Raw genomic sequence first — 21,452 nt, forward strand, 5'->3', positions numbered from 1 at the left:
TCGGCGAAACAGGTGCCGCTGGCTGCGATCGGAAGCTTTTCCTTCAGCCACGAACGGCTGTATAACTCAATTCAGATGCAAAACGGTCTGACAAGCACGGGCTGCAAATAATTAAAATTTTCTCCGTGGAAGCCAGCTTCTTTAAATTAGAAGGCGGTGTTACTGCCTGACCTGCAGCCGCCCTGCAGACTATATTCCTGGACGTACATATTCATGGACACTTTGAGGAACACGCTTTCTTCTTCAGCAGCTAAATATGGCCACAACACAAAGCTCAAGTGAGAGGTTTGTATAACTTCTGGCTGGCACAGATCATATAATTACCAATGTCACTTTTAAAATGCTTCCTAGATGAATGATGGAATATACACAAACAGTGTTCATTTTCATATGACTAATATCAAGACATGATTTACGTTTGTTTAATTTGATACTGGTGTACAGCCAAGCCTTGGCTTTAAGACAGGCTACTTTGTCAGAGCAAAGCGTTGGGTTATATATCAATCAAAACCTTAGTTTCATGTTTGATATTTTCAGTGTACGGTTGCCGGGGAGCAGCACACAGAATGCTCTTTCAATGCCCGTCTGCAAGCTGGCGGCGACAGGATGTTTGTCGTGTGCCGAGAGAGGCGTGTTCTGTTGAACGAACCTTTGCCGATAGCAGCTTGCTTACATCTGTGATACAGAGAACCCCTCTTTCAGGCCACACGATGAATCAGACCGGATGAACAAACAAAACTCCAGAAAAACTTCAGCGTGGCCCCACTAATTACTGAATACTGCTGCTGAACTGATGAGAGAGGGCCTGAAGGAAAAGCTCGGCCCTAACGCGGTCCCTATTCCCTACCTGGGGAGGAAAACACAGTTCTGCTGATCATCTTAGAGAGCATATGGGAATTTTCACTGTTTTAACAAACGAGTCTGCGCTTGGTACCACACTTTGCTCCATTGTTTGGACAGGGTGGCGGCGGTCCTTATACTTCCACCTCATAGGCAAAGCACAAGAACCATGGTTCACAGCACATGAAGAACAAAACACGGCTACAGAAATCCAGCAGTTCTGTCATCTCCCAGTCCATAAGCTCAGAGAATTTGAAAGCAAAGTGTATAGATTAGTCATTAAGGAAACAAAGTGCGATATTTAGTTTCTTTAAAAAAAAAAAAAAAAAACAGAACAGAATTATGATCCATATATATTATTACATATATATACAAAACAGCATATAAATGAATAAACAAAACAAACAACTCATATTCAACATGCTAAATTTTTTGACCAATGAATTCCAAAAATAGGACTAACATAAATATAACGTGTTATATATGATAAAAAATAAATAAATGTAAATCTAAATATTTTAGAGTTTAAAAAAATTTTATTAATAAGGAGTATACATTTTAAATTTGGAATTTAAATTCACATACTCCTTTATCAGACACTACTCTCCAAAGCAGCTTACAGTATTAATCCACTTAGAATTATTTACCCATTTATACAGCTGGGTAATGTTACTGGAACAATTTAGAATAAGTACCTTGCTTAAGGATACGATAAACAGAGGTACGATTTGAACCAGCAACCTTTGGGTCTAAAGGCAGCAGCTCTAAGCACTATGTTACCAGCTGTCAGAAAAGGAACTTTTCTTTTCCACTGAACATTTTACAAAGCCAAATTATAAAGCAAACCACTGAAATGACAAACTGGGGGAATCTCTACATGCACTTTCTGTCATGCCCTGTGGTGGTCATTATCCATAACTGATTCACTTTTAAAATATGTCACATATCTTTGTTTGAAAAAATACACTTTTGAACCGACATTTTAAAAATCTGTCACAATGAGATAGCTTTTATATTTAAATCACTATTGCTATTGAGTTTTTGGAGAAAAATAATTAGTTGTTCCAGTATAACACAAAGAAGCAGTTTCACAGCTCAGCTAAGTATCTCCTTGCTTGTGTGCCAAACAAAAAATTTCACGCTGCACTTGCAATAAGTCATGTGGAACTGAAAATTCCTACCTGAACTACCAAGAGCCATTTCTGTTTGCGCCTTCAATACCTCCTCTATTGCTTCTAGCATCTCTTTCTAAGCAGACATCACACCAAAGCATCAAGAAAGACATTCCAGGAAAAATGAGTGCCGTTCTGCTTATGCTGATCTGGAGACTCAAACTGGACTAAGTGGCTTATGCAACACCACTACCTGAGGCATATGGGAGGAAGCAGCTTGGGTTGTACTCCAGCTTCTTCATGAAGCGGATTTGTCCGTTGTCCTTGAGACAATACACATTCCTCTCCCCAAGCACGAAGATGGAGGATGTGGATGTAAACGTGGGAACGACAATGTCCAGAGCCTGTTCCCCAATAACCAAAGTCCAATCGGCCTGTGGAACAAAAACCACAATTACACAACGAATGACCATGGGGTCCTACATATCTAAGAGAGCTGAAGTTAACTAACCACTGGCACAAAAACATGGCCACACTGCAGCAACATCCACACACTCACAGTGCATACCGAATATTTAGGAGAATCCAAAGTCATAAAAAGAACAACAGGGGAATTTCTCAAGAAAGAGGAACAAATTCACAGCTTTTGTTTACCGCATGGAGGTATCACAGCATTTAACACTGATGTCCTCTGTATGTTTTGAGTGTTTTTGGTTTGATGCAATGTGGAAACAGATGGGGATCCCCTAAACTGGGCCTTGAATAGACCAGTTGTGGTGGGGAAAAAGGGCTCAGAAGGACTCCTTTCTAGACAGAAGTATTATACACCTCTCCACCATAGTGCTCCAGCGTCATCACACATTAAATTTGGTAAATATAAGCACAGAGGTACAGCTTTGTGAAGAAGTATATCCTGGGCCGCAGCAGGGTTTAATTGTTACCGTCAGCCTCTTCCCTGAGGTCTTCCTCTCATGTTCTTCATCTGCGTCCGTGGCGACTGCTAACACCTCATATCTGCAAAGAGTGGGAAATGAACAGGTCGGTGTTCTGACCAAGGGCTACACTTGTAATGACCCGAATGAGACGTTTAAGCTCAGGATAATAAAGAGGATACAGATTTCTACTAAGTCGAATTTAAAATTATTTACTTATAGTTCTGTCAAACTTCCTTTCATATTTCGGACATACTGTGGTAGAAGGCGTACAATTTATTTAGAATCCCAATCTGGTAAAATACTGCAATCATGTAAAAATGCCATTTTTACCACCACGCCTAGGAGTATTGCTTCTGTGTGTTTTGCAAGGACCCTATAACAGACATGAAGTTAGAAAAGATCGTGATCTGAGGAATTTTTGCCTTGCAAGACATCCTTCAGAAACATGGACTTGACGTGGACCAAAGATATGAAAAGAGCTAAGCACAAATATTTTCTGGGAATCCACCAGGGACTCATCGCACCTGGAGATTTGCCAGTTTAACCACAACCTTAGTTTCTTAGACATGAACAAGACTGGGTCCCCAGCACCTGTATTCATTCATCATTGAAAAAATCTAAAGTTTCACATAAAAATGTAAAAGTGAAGAGAGAAGATGTTTTTCATATGTTTCCATATGGGATAAGGCCTGTGGATTGTAAGTACACTGGACATTTTCTAGTGTTACTATGGTTCATCAACATCAAACATATCCGAGTTGTGCCGTGATCCTTCTTCCACATCCTCAACCATCAGTCCTGCCAAGTCATAACTTCATGTTTCAGGTTGTCTTTCATAACTGAAACTATAACTTGCAAATAAGCTTCAGGTGAATGTAAAGCTCTGAATGGAGCCTTTCCCACTTGGTCCTGGTGGAGCCCCGAGGTAAACGAGAATCCGTGGGACAAGAACGGCACACCTTTCACCACACTTACGGGATAATACTCGCATTCAGTTTCCATTAATTACTGAGCCTTACTTACATCTCACCAACACCTTGGGTCACATGGAAGCAAGTTTTCAGCGAAAGGTTCCAGAGGAGAAATAAAAATATTTAAAAAACTAATAAAAAAATACCAGAAAGCTCCACGGAGCAATGTTTTCCAGACTACAATGACAAGAAGCACGTTTCCTAGTCAGCGAAAAGCAGGCAGCCATAACGACTGGGCGCGTGTGTTAACACATGTCGGTGGGGGCAGCGAAGTAGGATGTGGCCAGCAGCCCGTCACCATTCACATCTTCTTCGTTGAAGGACGGGACACACAAACTGCATCACGCATCTTCCACGCATGTGTGAACGCACATTTTTGCCATGTAGGCAAATTAAGTGCTTCCTTTTGCAAATTGGCTCGGCTCTATGAGCATTTAGCACCTGCTTCTTAAAGTGGAGGTGCTGAGTGAGTGAGTGAGAGGAACTCAGAATGAGTCCTCAGTTCAAACGTGACACCTTATCCTCCTAATAGTGTTGGTCATGGTAGCAACTTTCACAAAGTGTTTATTTCTGTCCTTAACGAGCGCTGAAAAGAAAAGCTTTCAGTTTACTCATGCCTCTCTGAGCTGCAGACATGAGTTACAGCTTATGTTAGAATGGTAAACACTGCATACTGGCTTTCACAAAGGGCGTTTCAAACGTAGAACCCCTTCAAAAGAGAAGCCGTTACTACTATTTCACTGCTTAGCTGACAGCAGCAACCATTTATATACACTCTGCAGCCACTTTATTAGGTACAACCAACAAGTCCCAGGTGGGACCTTCTCTTGCCTCTAAAACAGCATGAGTTCAGCAACAAAGCATTTGCACACGTTCCACAGGGAGCTCTCGGTCCATGCTGGCCTAACAACATCTCAGTCTCTGCTAATTTTTTGCTGGCACATTCATTCATTCTGCCAAAATCGCGCTCTGCCTCATCCCAACGACACTCTACTGGAGTAAGAGGTGGGGACTGCGAAGGCATGGGAGTAAAGCAAAGGTGTAGTCGGGTTTGTGGAACCTTTCTGAGATGATGTTGCGTTTCTGCATAGAAGTACCGGAGAAAACTGGGGAAGGATCTGCAAAATAAATGGTGCTTCTTTCCTCTTCTTTATACATATTTTTTCATGAGAGGGACTATTTTGTTGAATCCGTCAGAATGTGGCAGCAAGCAGTTCCGCAGGAGCAATGTACTTCACGGATGTACCGATTGCCCATGAATAATGTGGGAAAAGCCACATGGTCAACCTCACGAATGCCCACGAGGAATGAGGAGCATGATAAAATGATGACCTCGTAGAGGAGGCCACATCCTCTCCATAGCAAGCATTCATTTTCCACGTGTGGTACAGGGGACGAGGGCCTGGTTGAACCACATGTAGATGGAGGATGGCCGTCTGGGTCCTTGTTCAAACACTCGGCAGCCAGGGGAAGGGTGTGCGTAGGGTGCCGGGAGCCGGAAGAAACAGTTGAAAGTCATTTCTATGAAAGTTGATACCTACCCACATTGGCACAATATGTGCCCACATCAAAATATGACCAGGGCTAACCACAACCAAAAACAAGTTATCCGGTAAAATAAACCCTGCAGCTGAACAATTCAGGGGCCAGATTTATGTTACCGCAGGGCTATGCAGGAAAATGGTACTTCTAGGACATTTTCACAATACCACCAAACTTTAATTTGACATTGTTCAATAAAAACTGGAATTTGGAATGTTAGCCAAGCCCTCGGTCTCAAGATCGTGTCATTATTTTTTAGTAATATTTATATAAATTTGAACAAAGGGGAAAGTGAGCAAGGTTAGTTTTCAAGAAGTTCATTCATAAAATTAAAGACCATGCATGATGTTTCAAGGTGGCATAATAAATAGGCAGCACACTATATTTCTTCGCTCTTCATGTGTCTCTTAAGATTATGCACATTTTGAATAAAGGTGTTACCTTTGCTCCCCTGAAATTAGGAGTTTTGGTACAGGATAAATAAGAAGCCAAAAAAGATGCGCTAATGAGTGGAAAAGAGAATGTATAGTGGACACAGTCCAGGTAGCTTCTGCTGGAACTGCAGTGAGAACCATCCTCTAACTGCTATTCCTGCCTATCCCACAAACCTTCCTGTACCCGATTCTATGCTTTCCTTTTTAATCATGTGTGAAGATCACGGATGTGGTTCTTGGCACAGAAAGCAAACAAAAAAATCGTCACGCAATTTTCGTTAACGGAGAAATATTTAAAGGCTGAGGGAAAGTGATCTGAGAAGTAAATCCGTCTGGTCCTGTTGCAGAGGGACGGAGGAAATGATGCTGAACGCTAATAGCTTTCCGGATCTCTGGTCCCAAGCTGACTACGCTGTACAACACACAATATTGCTGCAGCATAAAAATATGTAATGCTTATGGAATCTCCTGCACTTACTGTAAAGATGATATCCTCTTTGTTAAAATTTTTGTGTTTTAAGCAAATTTAGTGACGCTGAAACTCCCCCTCTTGTTGTTCTTAGGGCTACTATATAGATATGTAAATGAGGTATAAGGTGTCATTTAAGATAGAAGTATATTTACAATCCCCACACTGTAAGATTTCTTTCCGCTTGACTTGGGTGCCATCAAATTTCTGCCATGGAGTAAAGATGTACGGGAAGATGGTCACCAAAGGCGCAGCTGCTGGCATCTCATTAATCTCAGAAATACCACAATCCAGTTAGAAACCAAATGTTAATAATCAGTAACAGCAAACATTTTAACTGTAATGGCATGTTTGAAAAATATTTTACAGGACAACATTTTTAACATCAGATGATTATTCTGTATGTTTGATTTTTGAATTAATAACATGCCATGTTCATGTCCCTTCAGTATTGGTAGAAAATGCATTAAATGATTTTTTTTTTTTTTTTAAACTGACTTTTTTGATAAAAGTTTAAAAGTTTGATAAAAGTTTTCATTTCAGAAAAATACACCAGTTTACATTATTTTGCATTTAATTTCTGATGCAATGTGCTTCCAGTTCAGTAATTATAACTGGAAACTCAAATTTAAAGTTTCTTCAAATGACACTCACTTGTAGCTTTCCACCTGGCGGGCGGAGGAAACCGTGATGAAGGTGTCGGTGCGGCCACAGTAGCACAGTGGGCCGGGAAGCAGGAAGCCGGGCAGGAAGCGGCCGAAAGCATAGCTCTCCTGTTCGAAGAACATCAGCATGCCATCCATGGATTGGATGCAGATGAAGTGGTGACCTGGACAAGGAGTATGAAGCAATAACCTTTAAATGTTATAATTACTACTACTGGTTGAAGAGCACAGGTTGTACAGTTTTTACCATCTACACACACACATATTTTACAAATGCATTTTAAGTTAAACAAGGTGTAACAACAGCATCTCTCCTAAGACTTAACTGAGCACCTTTTAGTTACAAATCTTTACATTTAGATTTATTCATTATGCTTTTCTCCAAAGTGGCTTATAGTGTTAACTACTTAGAATTATTTACTGTATCATTCAGGGCTAAAAACCTTGATCGAGGGTACTACAGCAGGAGCTAGGTACTGAAGTCTATGAGTGTGTGTGATTACACTGCAGTGGACTGGTTTGCCTGCCTCGCATCCTCTGCTTCTAGATTACCACACCATTATGAGCCTGCACTGGACTGTTACTGATAACGAATGGATCTTAGTGTTTATGTATACATATTTCTATATAAGTGCATGCGCGTGTACGTATATATATATATATATATATATATATAAAAACACACATATGTGTATATACAAAAAATCGTACTTCTTCAATGACGAAAAGAAATGTGACTAACATTCCAGCTGCCACCATGCGCTCCTTCATGGCTCAGATGAGCACACAAACACACAAGGCGTGCGAGCCACATCAGAGCCACCATACGAGCCTCTTTGTTGTGGCTCAGCTCGAGAGAACTCACGTAACTACATACAAGTTTGGCCTAAATGAGAGACTTATTCTGTGCTTTTTCTTTATTTGGTGCACCACTTGGTTTTTAATGAAATATTCTATTGCATATTATGCCTACAGTTTTTCTTACTCTCCTTAGTGACTGTAATTGCTTTTCTTATTTTCAAACCACATGTGGTATGTGCTGTCTGATGCGTAGTACGGGGGGGTAAACAGTTTCTTCAAGACCAGTTTTGGCTCTGTTTTCACAGTGAAAACAAGGAGGAGACAAGAAGTCTATGGGTGACCCTTGTTGCTCCTTTCTTTATTATAGCCAATTTCATGTTTTTAATTTGGCAATATTTATACCGACTATGAGAATGTTTCAGTTTCTTCCTTTGGCTGTTATCCATCATTACATTTGTCTCCAATAATAGCTCATTTTTACAATCAAATCTATTTCATTCTTAATGAGCAGCATTAAACAAATTTGTCTGTTTATAAGACCAGGTGATAATGTCTGAACAAAATAAAGTTGATTCTAGTTCTAAAAAAATGGTTCATTTATAGTCAGGACTGCATTTATGATAATCTGTGCATTGGGTTATGAAAAAAATCTAATAAGCAGTTCTTAGGATTTAACTTTTTCAATGGTGTGAATATTTTAAATAACTGATTTGTTTGTAGCAGAACATCTGCGCTCAGTTCAACAACAATTTAGAATCTTAACATTTAAAAAGAAAATTTTAAATTTTTAAAAATCTAAAAAAAGGAAAGGAAATGTAAAGAACTACAGATCATTACATTTCTTATATTCAACAGTGTACATTGTACGATCCACTCTGTTAATATTAAATATAAAAAACTTTACTGTAACTGCACAAATTCACTGTTGAGCACAAGTACATAAGTACTTTTCATCAATTGTAACAAAAGACCTTAAGCATCTTAATTTTAACAGTGCAATTAATACAGGAAATTGTGTTTGAGATCACATTAAAACAGAGCAGGCTTCACACACATTAAGGCAGACAGTGTTTAATAATGGTATTTCATTTATTCAATCAAAAAGCTACAGAACTTTCCTACTCATTTCCTTAGTAGTCTCACAGTTTCCCGATTAACATCTCCGGAAATTCAAAAAAATTAACAGTTTACTTATGACTCCTATACAGGTGACATTAAGAATTTAGGAAAGGTGACTTGCACCTGTCCTTTAGCAACCAATTTCTGGAACCTTCACCCTCCCACTTGCACCTCCCTGAGGTTACGGAGAGGAATCGAGCATTCGAATCCCAGGAAGGGAGCCATTCCGAAATATTCCCCAACAGGCCGCGCACTCAGCGAGTCACCGAGGGCTGCCCTGCTAGTAAGTGAAGAACCAGCTCCGATTATTTCCTCCTGCCAAATCTGATATGTACATTAACACCTCTGGATGTCAGCAGAGCCTCTCTCTAATGGGCAATTGTTCTAAAACAACTGCTTTTACAGGCCTTTGCTGCCCTCAGTGTGCTTTCGCCTGCCAGCACGCCATCCAAAGGGGATGGCAGCCAGTCAAATGCGCACTCAATCGCACATAAAATCAGAGCCACTATTGTTAGCAAAGGCAGGCGAAGCGCACCGCATCCAAACACTGTGCAAAGCGGAAATACAAATGGGAATACAGTAACACACACAACTTAAGGGTAAACACTCACTTCTATGAGGTCCTATGACTGGTACTGTTTTTGCAAAAGAGCTAGAAGAGGGAAATATATACTCATTTTAGTATAAATTTGATGAAATAACACGTTGCACATTAAAAATAAGCACCTGAGATATAATTTAAAAAAAAAAAAAAAAAAAAAACCCTAAAATATCTGTGGCACCCAGGAGCACAGCCACGTCCACCTCCTATCAGCTGCAGGTGGTACGACAGTCTGTACTGGACTGACAGAGGACCGGGAGTGCTACTGATGCAGTTGTTGCCAAAAGCTCCTGCTTTGTGTTTTCTGTTGTTCGTCTCGTACTATCTATTTTTCCTGTGTAATAGAACGGTTTGTGTAAGCAGTACAAATGTGTGAGTCACACCGCCAGCGCAGAGACAAATAATGGGTAGGTCGCACAGCTTCAGTCAAACACGTGGGTTTCACTGACAATGATGAAGAATGAGGTTCATTAAAAGATGTAATACAACGTGACATGATCATTTACGTTTTATAAACTGTTATAATGGGCTGCACAATTACAAACGGCAATACCAGAAACAGAAAGCTTTAACCCCTGAACACAGTCCAAGGGTTAAAGAGCTCGTCAACATCTCGCTCGCCATGATGTGAGACTGTCCACTGTGGACAGAGTGTGTAGGTGGAAGCTGGCTGGTGGACCATGGGTCCCGGGATCCGCACTGGTGGCCTGCAGTTGACTCGACCCAGCAGCACGGCATCGCAAACCAGAGCCAGGTGGCGCACGCTCTCAGCGTGGTCACGCTCCTTTAACAAACTGTGATGGGAGCCAAAATAAACAAGGAACACAACAAGCGCACATGGTTATACAACGGGACATCTTAATGAACTCTGCACAATAGTTTGGTTTGCATTACTGCATGGAGAGAGCTCCGGGAAGCAACCCACGAGGCAGCACAGGCCACGAGCACAGTGTGGGCACGCATACTCCAAGGGGCACCGTTCCTTTTAAAACATCTAGGCTCCCATAATGCAACAAGCATTGAAACCTCGTTTTTAGTAAATTTGTATAAGAGGAGCAGGAGCACAAGTACAACACCAAAGAGCGTGATGGACTGCACAGACTGCAGTAAAATGAACAAAAGGTCAAAGGACAAAGACTGTACTGTGTCCTATGTTGACTGCAATGCTTTGGGTTGTAGACTTTTGGCAATAGCATCTTAAAGCCCGTGAGCACCCTAGTTATTCGCACACCACTCAGCCAGTGACTCACGCAAGAAACACGCGCACGCACACACACACAGACACATTAGATGTACGGGAGAAAGTAACAACTATTGTCCTCAAAATCTATATTCCAGCTAAATATGCAGCACCCTCCTCGTGAATCCTATATTGCATTACATTTATTCATTTAGCTGACACTTTTCTCCAAAGCGACTTACAATATTAAGCTAACAATTATTTAACCATGTATACAGCAGAGCAATTTTGCTAGAGAAATTTTGTGGTAAGCACCTTACTCAGGGGTACTGCAGCTGGAGGTGGGACTCAAACCTGCCAGCTTTAGGTCCAAAAGCAGCAGCGCTAACCAGTACGCTACCAGCTGCCCCGTTGTCATGCAACAATGGGATGTAAAAAGTTCAACGTCGTATTTTGTTCATCTAAAAGACATCTTAAAATACACAACCGTTCAGAAAACATGATAAGACATGCAGTTTTCAAGTTGCTCCTTTTCAGTGAACAAGTGCAAGCAGGGACTCTGTTACAGCAGAGGCTGTACTGCCACCTCGAGGACATTCATGTGAATAGCACAAGGAATGGCATCCTCTTACGAAACATAATAAAGAAACAATAATGGATGAATTATTACAACTTGCCTTCCACATATAAATCAGATCGAAATATACAAAACATGGGGAATCCAACTTGTCAAATTGCCAGAATTTCGCTTACAACCAGAGCCACAGAATACATTTTTACAACTAAACCTAAACCAAAATACTGCATTCTAAAACTTCATTCAACTTTTTTGGATATACGAAATCGGTATGAATGCAACTTTGGAACTGCCACCTATGTCTTAGATATACATACAAATAATGGATTAGTATGAAAGCGCTGCCAATAAAATCCAAGACAAATGTGAAGGACAACAGTAAAGTTATGTAAAGGATTGTTTAGTTAAGAGTTGTAATTGTGGAGTCTGACTGTTCATTGCTTGAAGAAAGGATATAGAAAAGCATCATAAAATAACTGTACTGGGATACTGTTTACCAGCAGACACAATGGTAAAGTCCCGAAAGTGTGGTTTGTTATCTTATTGCGACATCATCACCCAGCTGGGGGAAGGACTGGTGTTAGCGTGTTTCCGTGCCTCATGTGGTCTGAGAAAACCAAATTCTCATCTCCAGGGCTGGGCGGGTTAACATGCTCCTCATCTACAGCCTGTACGGAGCGACTGCTGAAACGGCTCTCCTCCTGCACTCAAGAACGTTCTGTTGCCTCTTTTGACTATTCACTCCAATGCCTCCAAGAAAAGCAATGGCTCCAACATCTTGTGCAATAAATATACGACTATCGAACCCTAACCTCAGAGAACAACTTTATTACCTTCTGCTTTTTTAATCATTTGCGAAACAACAAAGAGTAAAACACTGGCTTTCTTTGGACTGCCACTGCACTGTGGCCTTCTTATTTAAAAAATATTATAAATAGCTGGGTCCGGAGGTATAAAAAAAAAACTAAAAATATTTGGGGAAGCTTGCTACAATACTTACACCCACAGTTTTAGCTTCCAAGTACCACAGTACAGCTGAAACACGGGAAACAGGAGAAGCCTGTACCGTAGCCACTGCAGGTGGGGGAGTTTGTCGGCAGACACCACAGACTCTCACACACCACCTCCATTCCACACTAGTATACAGTGCATACGTCTCACCCGCAGAGCAGGGTGCTGCATTCCGAAAAGTCACTGCAGTGGTACAGGAACATCAGTGTCCTTCAGCACACACTCAGCTCAGTGACACAGCAGTTAATGCCGGAGCTTCACGCTGCTTCACCTGTCTTTCGGATCAGGGTTTGAATCCAGCTCGGTTGACATGTTTTCCCCATGTTCACACGGCTCTCCTCCCACAATCCAAAGACGTACAGAAGAAGGCCATGGAAAAGCACTTCTGCACACTCCCTTGCTATGAAAGGCTCACAAGTGGTAACTATGAGTCAAATTCAACTGGCTCACACAAAGGCCCTTTGGCTCAATACAGCCGGATGGCTGTTTTGCCTGTTACAGGGGCTATTTTTGCCAATATACTGTATACGATATACAACAGACCTGAAAGAGCAACTCAAGGTCCTGTTTTACTTTAGAACTACGTACGCAAAACTATTGAGGCCCATTAATTGTGAACACCTGCAGAAACCGTTTGGTAAAACACATTTCCGAACATTCATAAAATGTGAGGCTGCATATAAGGACAACAGAGTACAGTCAGAATGGTTTCAGCAGTCCCCTTTGACATACACACCAACAGCATTTATATCTACTGCACTCCGGATTTTATAAGGTTCTGAGCACAAACCTGTGACGCCACCAAAGGGACCATAGGTCATGTTGCAGGCGGTCCTCTGCAAGTTGTGCTCGTACACGAGCCTCAGCTGGTACTGGATGCCATGCTCCACATTACCTGCAGTGGCTGCAGACAAAAAAGACAAGAGGCAAGAACCAGCTCTTATTATTTCCTCACTGCTTACCCCACAAATTACCAGACAGCAAGAGCTGTCTTTTTTTTTTTTTAAACTCTTCCTTACATTACATTAAGATTTGTATATTCGGCAGATGCTTTTCTCTAAAAACAAAAAAACTCAGAGTAAACAATAAGCACTATTACAACAGATCCTGTGTAGCTTTGATTTAAGCACTTCGGGCTGGATACCATGCTAATAAATCCCAATGTGGGACACTAACATGTTATCTGCTCAAAGAAAGGGTCTTTCAACTGCCCATCAAAAACCAGTAAGATAAAACTGTTTTAAGTGTTGTGTTTTGATTTCCCCAAAACATACCTGTGACAGCGTAGACAGACAGTTTCCTGGGGTGCAGTACGGCCAGGTGGAGCAGGTCCGAACACCTGAAGGAGATGCATCAGATTATAGAGGAGACAAAAACAGCGGCCGAACACAACACGTTAACTAACGTCTCTGCTTCACTGCCCACTGTAGTACTGAAAAATCTATTTCTTGTGAATTCATGTATTAACTGCTCATGTGGGCAAAAGGTGGTGCAGTGGTTAGAGCTCCCACCTTCCACTCAAAGGACCTGGGTACAAATCTACCTCCTAGCCTTGGTTAAGGTACTTAGCCAGAACTGCACCAGTAAAAGTCACCTAGCCGGACAAATGGGTAAATCAGAGTAAGCAGGTTAACTGTGTAAGTCACTCTGGAGAAAACTGTCAACTAAACGAATGAATGTGAACGCATGAAATATGACCCAACATCCTTTATGAAGAATTAACATTGCATGGCTGAATGACCAGCACAGTTCAGTGTGTGCACTTGATCAATAGTTAAACACCGGTTCTGCGCTTCCACACGGCTCTAACTGTTCCAAAAACACACGCCAAGCCCTTCACACCTGTCAGCACAAAAGCATTGTTTGAGCTACAAAACCAGAAAGTCTTCTGTGGAAATTGCATTAGTCCCAAAAATCCCCTCTGTTTCCGTATGTCCTGTCTGGCTGTACGGTTCAGTATTTACAGTGGACTTCAGCAGTGCTCCGCTGAAACTCCTCCATGGCAATAAACGCACCACAACGGCTCACTGGCTAACATTCATTCATATTCCACTAGAGAAATTGTCATTTTGCATTTGTGGTTTATCCTGCTAGCCTTTTCCAAATTCTGGAATTAATATCACATTTTTCAAAGCTCTGTGTGTGTGATCAGTGCATTGCCAGATAGAATATTTTTCAAAACCATCTGAAGTACAGCTGTGCTTAGATTTTTTTTTTTTTGGAAGTGTAGCTTCAGTAAAATTTAAGCAAACGTGCCATAGTCATTCAGTCACTCAAAGGGCAGATGTAACTGTCAAGTGTTGGACTGAATGCTTCAGACGCAGTTTGTTTCACTGTACATCGGAGTCACTGTACACCGCACTGAATAAAAGCCAGATACATGTTTACCATCTAAAACCATTTCAACAGAATCAGATGCTCTGACTTCATGATAAACCTGGAAACCATGTCACTGAAGCAAACATCTGTTGTGTCAATATGCTATTAATACAGAAAGAAATAGCAGCTTTAGGCACAAGCAAAACCACGCAAGATCACGTAAAAGCTCTTTAACAGCCTTCTTATATTATAGCTGATGAAACACTGGAAGAAATATTCAGGTAAATATTTAAATAAGTGGTGTTAAGCTTTTGTCACACTATTTATACCAGTTAATATCCTAACCATCCCCTGTATGATTCTAAATCTATAAAATAATGGCAATACATTCAATAAAGGATTATTAAAAGAGTTTAGCCCTATGTGTCATGAGGTGTACAATACATAGCATCTTAACTAGTTCTGACCATATTCTTTCCCTATCCTCACACTTACGAGACAAACTTTCCAACTTCCAACTGGATGATGGGGTCCCGGAGCTGCACCTCAAGCAGCTGGTCCTCAGCCAGGGCACCACTCCCAGGGCTGGATGCACGTGGCCCGTAGATCCTTAACAGCCCCATGTAGCTGCCCACCACAATTTTATCTGCACAGGGAGGCGGGGGTACAGGAAGAAGACAGAGAGGACAGCAAATTTCACTGTCAAGCCGGTTAACGGTCACGGTGGTAATGCTGACTAATGCTGCAGGGTAACACACACAACATATTACACACAAATAGCAAATACAAGAAACAATATAAATAGGTGTCGGCAAATTACCTGTATTGTGGCTGTGCAAGGAAATGTCAGTGCACGTTGAGCTGGCACCTGGTCCAGAGTATACCCCGCCTTACCTCATCATCATTAAGTACACTGTTAATGAGTCTGTTATATTTATTCACTAGTTTGTTTGCTTTGTCTCTCTTATTTTAGTTACTTTTGCTTTTACTTTTACTACTTTTAATAATATATCTCATGCAGGTATGCCATACGTGAAGGTTTGTCACTTGCTTATCTGTAGCCGTGCACACATGCTCCGAGTATGTCTTCAGAACAGAGGACTATGTAAGAGTAAAATGCTGCTGTACTGTATGGAACTATATTATACCATATTCTTCTGGAAGAGACTCTGCACCACTGTGACCCAGTGGATGAAAATGGGAAAATGCCAGTCTCCTGAACTATACATTATATTACATTCTTTGAACTCAAGAACATGAAACTTTCATGAACAGATGAACTAGCTTAAAAAGGCTTCTTTTTAAAGAGTGAGAAAATATATGTGAACAGATTTGGTTTCAGGTATTAGTTAGCCCTGAGAGCTGTAAAAATGCTTGTGTTAACACTAAGGGGTCACACTGCCAAGAGCGCTACAGTAAAAAATATTATTAAATCTGCAGTCTGTGCTATTATGTGAATCTACAGCAACTCTAATGAAGACACTGGGGAACAGTTAACTACTTCATTAGTCTCAAGCAAATACTGCTGTGATAGGTTCTTATTGATTGGTTATTTTAAAACCTTTCGCAAATTTAGTACTTAATTTAGCTAAGTAAATTAGCTGCTCAGCTTTTTAAAAGAGAAATTCCTCATGCCAAGAAATCAGTGCAGCTGGATACCTTTGGTGTTCCAAAGTATTTAGCTCCATCAAGGTTTGAAATATATGGTCATTACTATTATTATTACAGTTATGTTACTTTGGTAATACATTCATTCAAATTATCTAGGTGCACCATACAAGCCCTGATGCACACTCTTACAGCAGGTAAGGGACAACACCTGGAAGCAAGAGCATGTAGCTTCAAAGAACAGCTGCAAATAGGTGGGACCAGGGGATCGGAGCATTGTCTCCAGGGCAACCAGTCCCAGGGGGCTGCAGAGTTGTCCAGGCAAAACAATATCTCAGATGCGAGTGGTTAGGAGAGAAAATTAGACTGATAGAAATACATGATTTACAGAGACGTGTGAATGCTGTGCGCCTGAACGTGCACCAAAGACAAAGAAACTGCACAAAAGGACCTACACTGAAAATCTTTTCCTAATGTTTTACCCTTTTAAATCTTCACATCGGGCCTTTATGAACTCCAGACAATAAAAATTTCTCCCAGAGATTCCAGGAGCACACAAACATGGGATGTACCCCAACTTCAAAGCACATGTTTCACATCACGAACAACACCACCAAATGGTTCCATCAACAGAGAGCATGGAAGGGCTCAGAAGCAGAATCATATTTATGGACAGTGTCACATCATGTGGGACAGGCTACTAAGCCAGACCATGCTGGCATAAGGAAAAGGTGTCACCCGGCACAATGCTACTCACCATGTCCAGAACCACTGTTGTCCACATCACCCACACACAGGCAGCCTTGATCAAACTCCTCTCCTTCTCCCAGCACAACTGACCACCAGTCTCGAGCTTTGAACAGAGACATTCTTCCAACCTGGAAAAAGAAAAACAAAAAGGCAACTGACTTCTCAGCTCTAGAACCAGACATACTTAAGCTTACAGATATGTAGCTCGCAGATTCAAATCCCATTAAGAGTAAATACCTCATTGACAACATAGGCCTGCAACAAGGGGTCTTTAAAAATACTACCTGAAACTGAAGACTACTTCTAAAATGCATTCAACGGTGTGCTACAGGACAAATTATCTTTTCAGTGCCATAGAGACCTAGTAAGTTAAAGAAGAAATATGTACGCTTCTGAGCTACAGACGAACGGAAAGAACGTCAACCAGCTGCCACCCCGAACCTCTTACTGCGACTATGTCAGATGAAAAAGCCACAGAGCTACTGTACGGTGAACACAGCTGCTTCCAGCAGAGCTCCATCAACAGAACACAGTTTGGCTGGATGATCCGTGACATGACCCTCAGCTTTTCCTCAATCAGAACAATGAGAACTTAATATTTACAAACATGTTCTTACAAGAACAATTAATTTTGTCTGAAAAAGCAATGGTGACCTTCTCATATTTACAAAGGCATTTATTTTCACAGCAAAGAAAGTCACTCAGTGTTACATTTACATTTATTCACTGAGAGACAGCAGCGCTACTCGTTCCAGAAAGACAGTCTGGCTGCACTAATTGACCTCCTAGTAAGACAAAAAAAGGGATAAGAGCAACTGAGATCACTTGTGCAAAGGACACACAATATTTTAGCACAGAGCTTAAATAAATGGTCAGTTAATTCAATTGGTGACACTGGATTTTATGCAACAACACCTATTCTCAAACTAACAGTGAACACCAGACACAAAGATATTAGAAACCCATCTTCATCCAGCTGCCAATGACAAATGTAGAGACTTCATTCTGCTGCAAGCCTAAAATACTTCTTCTGTTGGAAAAAAAGTTATAGGTTATATTGTACTAGACAAAAACTTGACTATGAATTTACTTATTCTGTCATTCAACATCATAGCACTGTTGGGGAATGAGCCACAGCTGGTTCAGTGTCACTGTTAGACTCCACAAAGGGAGTCTTCTCTTCTATTCGTGACATTCATTGAGAGAATATCAAAGTGCAATCAGGGTCTATAGAGTATCCAAGGTCGGGTGATCATGGTGTCATCACTGGGGTTTGTAGCTGATTCGATTCTGTTAGAGTCATCAAACTGTATCTCCATAACCAGATGGTGGTGATGGGTTTCAGGGAAGAAAAATAGATCATTGTCATTGTTCTGGGAGGAGGGCTGGGCTGAAAAACTGCCACCCTCTCTTTTTTTCATCATGAGCAAAATAAATTCCTCCCAACACCATATCAAGCCTGGAGAGTGTACCATTTTACAGCAGAGTATAACCTCATTAGCGTAGACCACATTCACTCAAAAAGATGGTGATTTTGCACATATAACAACATATATTCAAGGGCTCAACATTAATTGTCTTGTGTTTGGTTGTCCGCAGGACAAGCGGAAATCAGTGAAACCTTTATTATAATGGCGGACAATGGCGGTAAACTTCTTTACCAGAGAAGTTTACCAACATTATTGTACCGGTAAAGATAGTTATTTAGCTTCAAGTTTCTTTCTCAAATGTTAAATTAACTTGCTGCAGTGTTACTACGGGTGCTGCTTCCATCTTTACCCTCAAACCGTGAAATGTACATTCAGCCAGCGGCCCTCCGTACCCGGACACTCGAGTAATCGCAGCGATGAAGGACACGTTACATGAGCAGGGATTGCACCGAGGTCAAGACAAGCGGCTTTGCACCGTCCGCCGCTGAGCAGATGGAACGGACGGCTAATCCAAAGGGAGGAGAGGCTCTTTTGCGGAAAGACCTCAGCAGAGCAGTTTCACACAGGCTGTTCAGGAAATAAAGGAAGACCCCACACCTGACCATGCAGACAGGTGGAGGTGCACAGCATCCCCCCCCACCCACATTCGCCTTCTTACAATTCATTCATTTCCCTCACACTTTTCTCCGGAGCAACTTACCATGTTAAGCTACTTACAATTATGTAGCCAGGGTAACTTTCACTGGAGCAATTAGGGTAAGTACCTTGCTCAAGGGTACTACAGCAGGAGGAGGTGGGATCCAAAGGCCAGTGGCTCCCGGCAGAGACACGAACGACACGTAGTATAATATGCTCAGTTTAGACACGACCCCGCAGGCGCGAAGAAAACTGAGAAAGCAGAAATGTAAAGTGAAGTGGGAACATTAAATTATATAATATGAACTGAACAAAGCCTGTGGGTGATGGGCAGCCGTGTAAGTGTACACACACAGTACACCACAGTGAGAGACGAAGTGCTAGCCTACAGGTGGCGGTGGGATAGTGCGCCGGGACACATGATTTCCAACCAGGGAATTCGCACACGACATTCATGATGCAGGATATGAGGAACAGTCTGTAACACACATTCGCTCGCAGAAGTGGCCACCACTACTACTAAAACTTCAGTAAAAACTGACTGTTGAAGCCGCGTGACCTCGCCGGAGCGCTTCTCTCGAAAGGTGGGAACCGCTTCATTCATTGCCCATTACCTACACTTCTATCAGTGAGACTGACGCGTCTGAGGCGTTTTTCTCGAATAAAAAAAGGGCCGAAACGACGTGCTTATTATATTATCGTGGTTAACAATCATTGTAAATTACCGCCCGGTCCTCTACCCGAGTTACACACAATGAGTGACGGAGTGCCGTCGTTTCTCCCCCTCGCTACCCGGCACTGGAAGATGGAAAAGCACTTTCTTTCCCGCGACTAGTTTTCTCTATTAGTTGGAAGAGCGCGCGCGCGGCGGGTAACCGGTTTAGCTGTGCTCGCTACGTCGCATAGCTAATACACACTGCTGCGCTCGCTAGTCCGTTTTATTATTCGTTTAATCATGATGAAATAGTAGCAGTTCCTGCTAATATCTCGTCTTCGCGCAGTGTCGCAAAAAGCAAGTGGGCAAGTTTCTTTCGTACCGTACCTCTGTGGAAAGGAGCCTCTCTTAAGTCTCGAGCACAATTACAGGAGCTCAGAGAAAATCACATTTCGCTCCCAGTTGCAACCAAGTCGATACCATATTGGTGTTGTCATAGCAGTGACCCCAACGAAGCGAACGCGCTACTGCGCATACACGAATGTGTCGCTGTTGCTGCAAAGCACCATGGGAAATCGAGTTCCTCTATTACAAGGGGAAAGCCCAGTTCCATCTGAGGTCCAGACCCGAAATTACACAGTATACTGACAAATGTTATATATTAAACATATACAGTCACACGTATAAACAGTTAATACTTACTACAGAAAAGAACCAAATCCATGCATATACGAAATGCATGGATATGGGCAGGTATTTGGGGTTTAGTTGTTTGTACTAAGTTATTGATAGGCACGGGACTGTACTTAGCACTATGTTTCAGACTGAGGTGACAAGAAATTATTAATTTTTTTCCTCAGCATCTTCTGTGGACTATTTTATAGGGATTCTTTTGTCAAATGGTAAAGAAAACTTATAGAAAAGATGCATTGCCATATCTGGAAAACAGGGCTCGTCCGGGATTTGAACCCGGGACCTCTCGCACCCTAAGCGAGAATCATACCCCTAGACCAACGAGCCATTTACAGAAGCTCTTCGGGAAGTTTTCCTCACAGCTGTGCCACGTTGTGCGCAGCCTGACAAAGTGGGGGGGACTGAAATCTAGAGGTTTTTCATCTTTACTGCCACCCAGGGGCCAGATGTGGCATCGCACCAGAGAGCGGTCGCGCTCGGACTGCTGTGCACAAATCAATAATCTCGTACTGTTCAAAACAGAACTAATCGATTATTCTGGCACTGAAAAAAGAAAAGGAACATTAAAATTACAGGTTTGGACACAGTTGTTTATTTGCTTCTGTGCTCAAATTTATTTAAGTAGGAAAAAGAAACATGCAAACAAAACTTTGTCACTACTGTGGAGTAACATGCATAAATATCTCTCTGCAACAGAAAATATCTTAAATACTGCATCTGTACAAAACTGAGCACTTTATACAGGTAGAATACATTCAAAAACTAAAACCAATTTGCTTATTTTAGATGAACAAACACTAGGAACCTTAGATGAGTGAAAATGAGTTTTTATTGCTTTGTCAAACATCCTACACAATAAGGCTGATAAACAGGATTCCCTAAACCAGCGTTTCCCAAAACGGGTGTTTACATACCCATGAGTACACCGCTTTTACTGCCACTTCCATTTCACTTGGATATAAAACTGGACTCCCATGTGGACTCACTATAACTGAAGATGGGCTGTAACTGCAAAGGTCTAAGATGGCAAAAAAATGCTAATTACACAAAATTTGAAAAATGTGTTTCATGTTTTATAAAGGAAGCCCTCCCTCTCCCTTTATT

At 41.6% G+C, this 21,452-nt stretch overlaps 1 protein-coding gene and 1 non-coding gene across 4 annotated transcripts in view; both read right to left on the reverse strand.

The window, feature by feature from the left end:
- Positions 1–20,149, reverse strand: part of bbs9 (Bardet-Biedl syndrome 9) — a 138,217-nt gene extending 118,068 nt beyond the window's left edge. For 2 of the 3 annotated variants that reach the window (XM_029254286.1, XM_018757164.2), the window contains exons 1-8: positions 20,043–20,149; positions 16,942–17,062; positions 15,072–15,222; positions 13,532–13,596; positions 13,048–13,161; positions 6,958–7,132; positions 2,894–2,966; positions 2,206–2,386 (exon numbers count right to left, since the gene is read on the reverse strand). In XM_029254286.1, the coding sequence (XP_029110119.1) occupies positions 2,206–2,386; positions 2,894–2,966; positions 6,958–7,132; positions 13,048–13,161; positions 13,532–13,596; positions 15,072–15,222; positions 16,942–17,053 (871 nt within the window). In that variant the 5' untranslated portion in view covers positions 17,054–17,062; positions 20,043–20,149. Of the gene's footprint in view, positions 1–2,202; positions 2,387–2,893; positions 2,967–6,957; positions 7,133–13,047; positions 13,162–13,531; positions 13,597–15,071; positions 15,223–16,941; positions 17,063–20,042 lie in introns of all 3 variants that reach the window. The other variant, XM_029254285.1, reaches the window with a different exon arrangement.
- A 454-nt stretch (positions 20,150–20,603) lies between these two features.
- Positions 20,604–20,675, reverse strand: trnap-agg (transfer RNA proline (anticodon AGG)). The gene has a single exon. It is a non-coding gene; the product is annotated as a tRNA-Pro (tRNA).
- Between the last annotated feature and the right edge of the window lie 777 nt (positions 20,676–21,452).

This window comes from Scleropages formosus, chromosome 8 (assembly GCF_900964775.1).
Source record: "Scleropages formosus chromosome 8, fSclFor1.1, whole genome shotgun sequence".
Lineage (NCBI taxonomy): Eukaryota > Metazoa > Chordata > Actinopteri > Osteoglossiformes > Osteoglossidae > Scleropages > Scleropages formosus.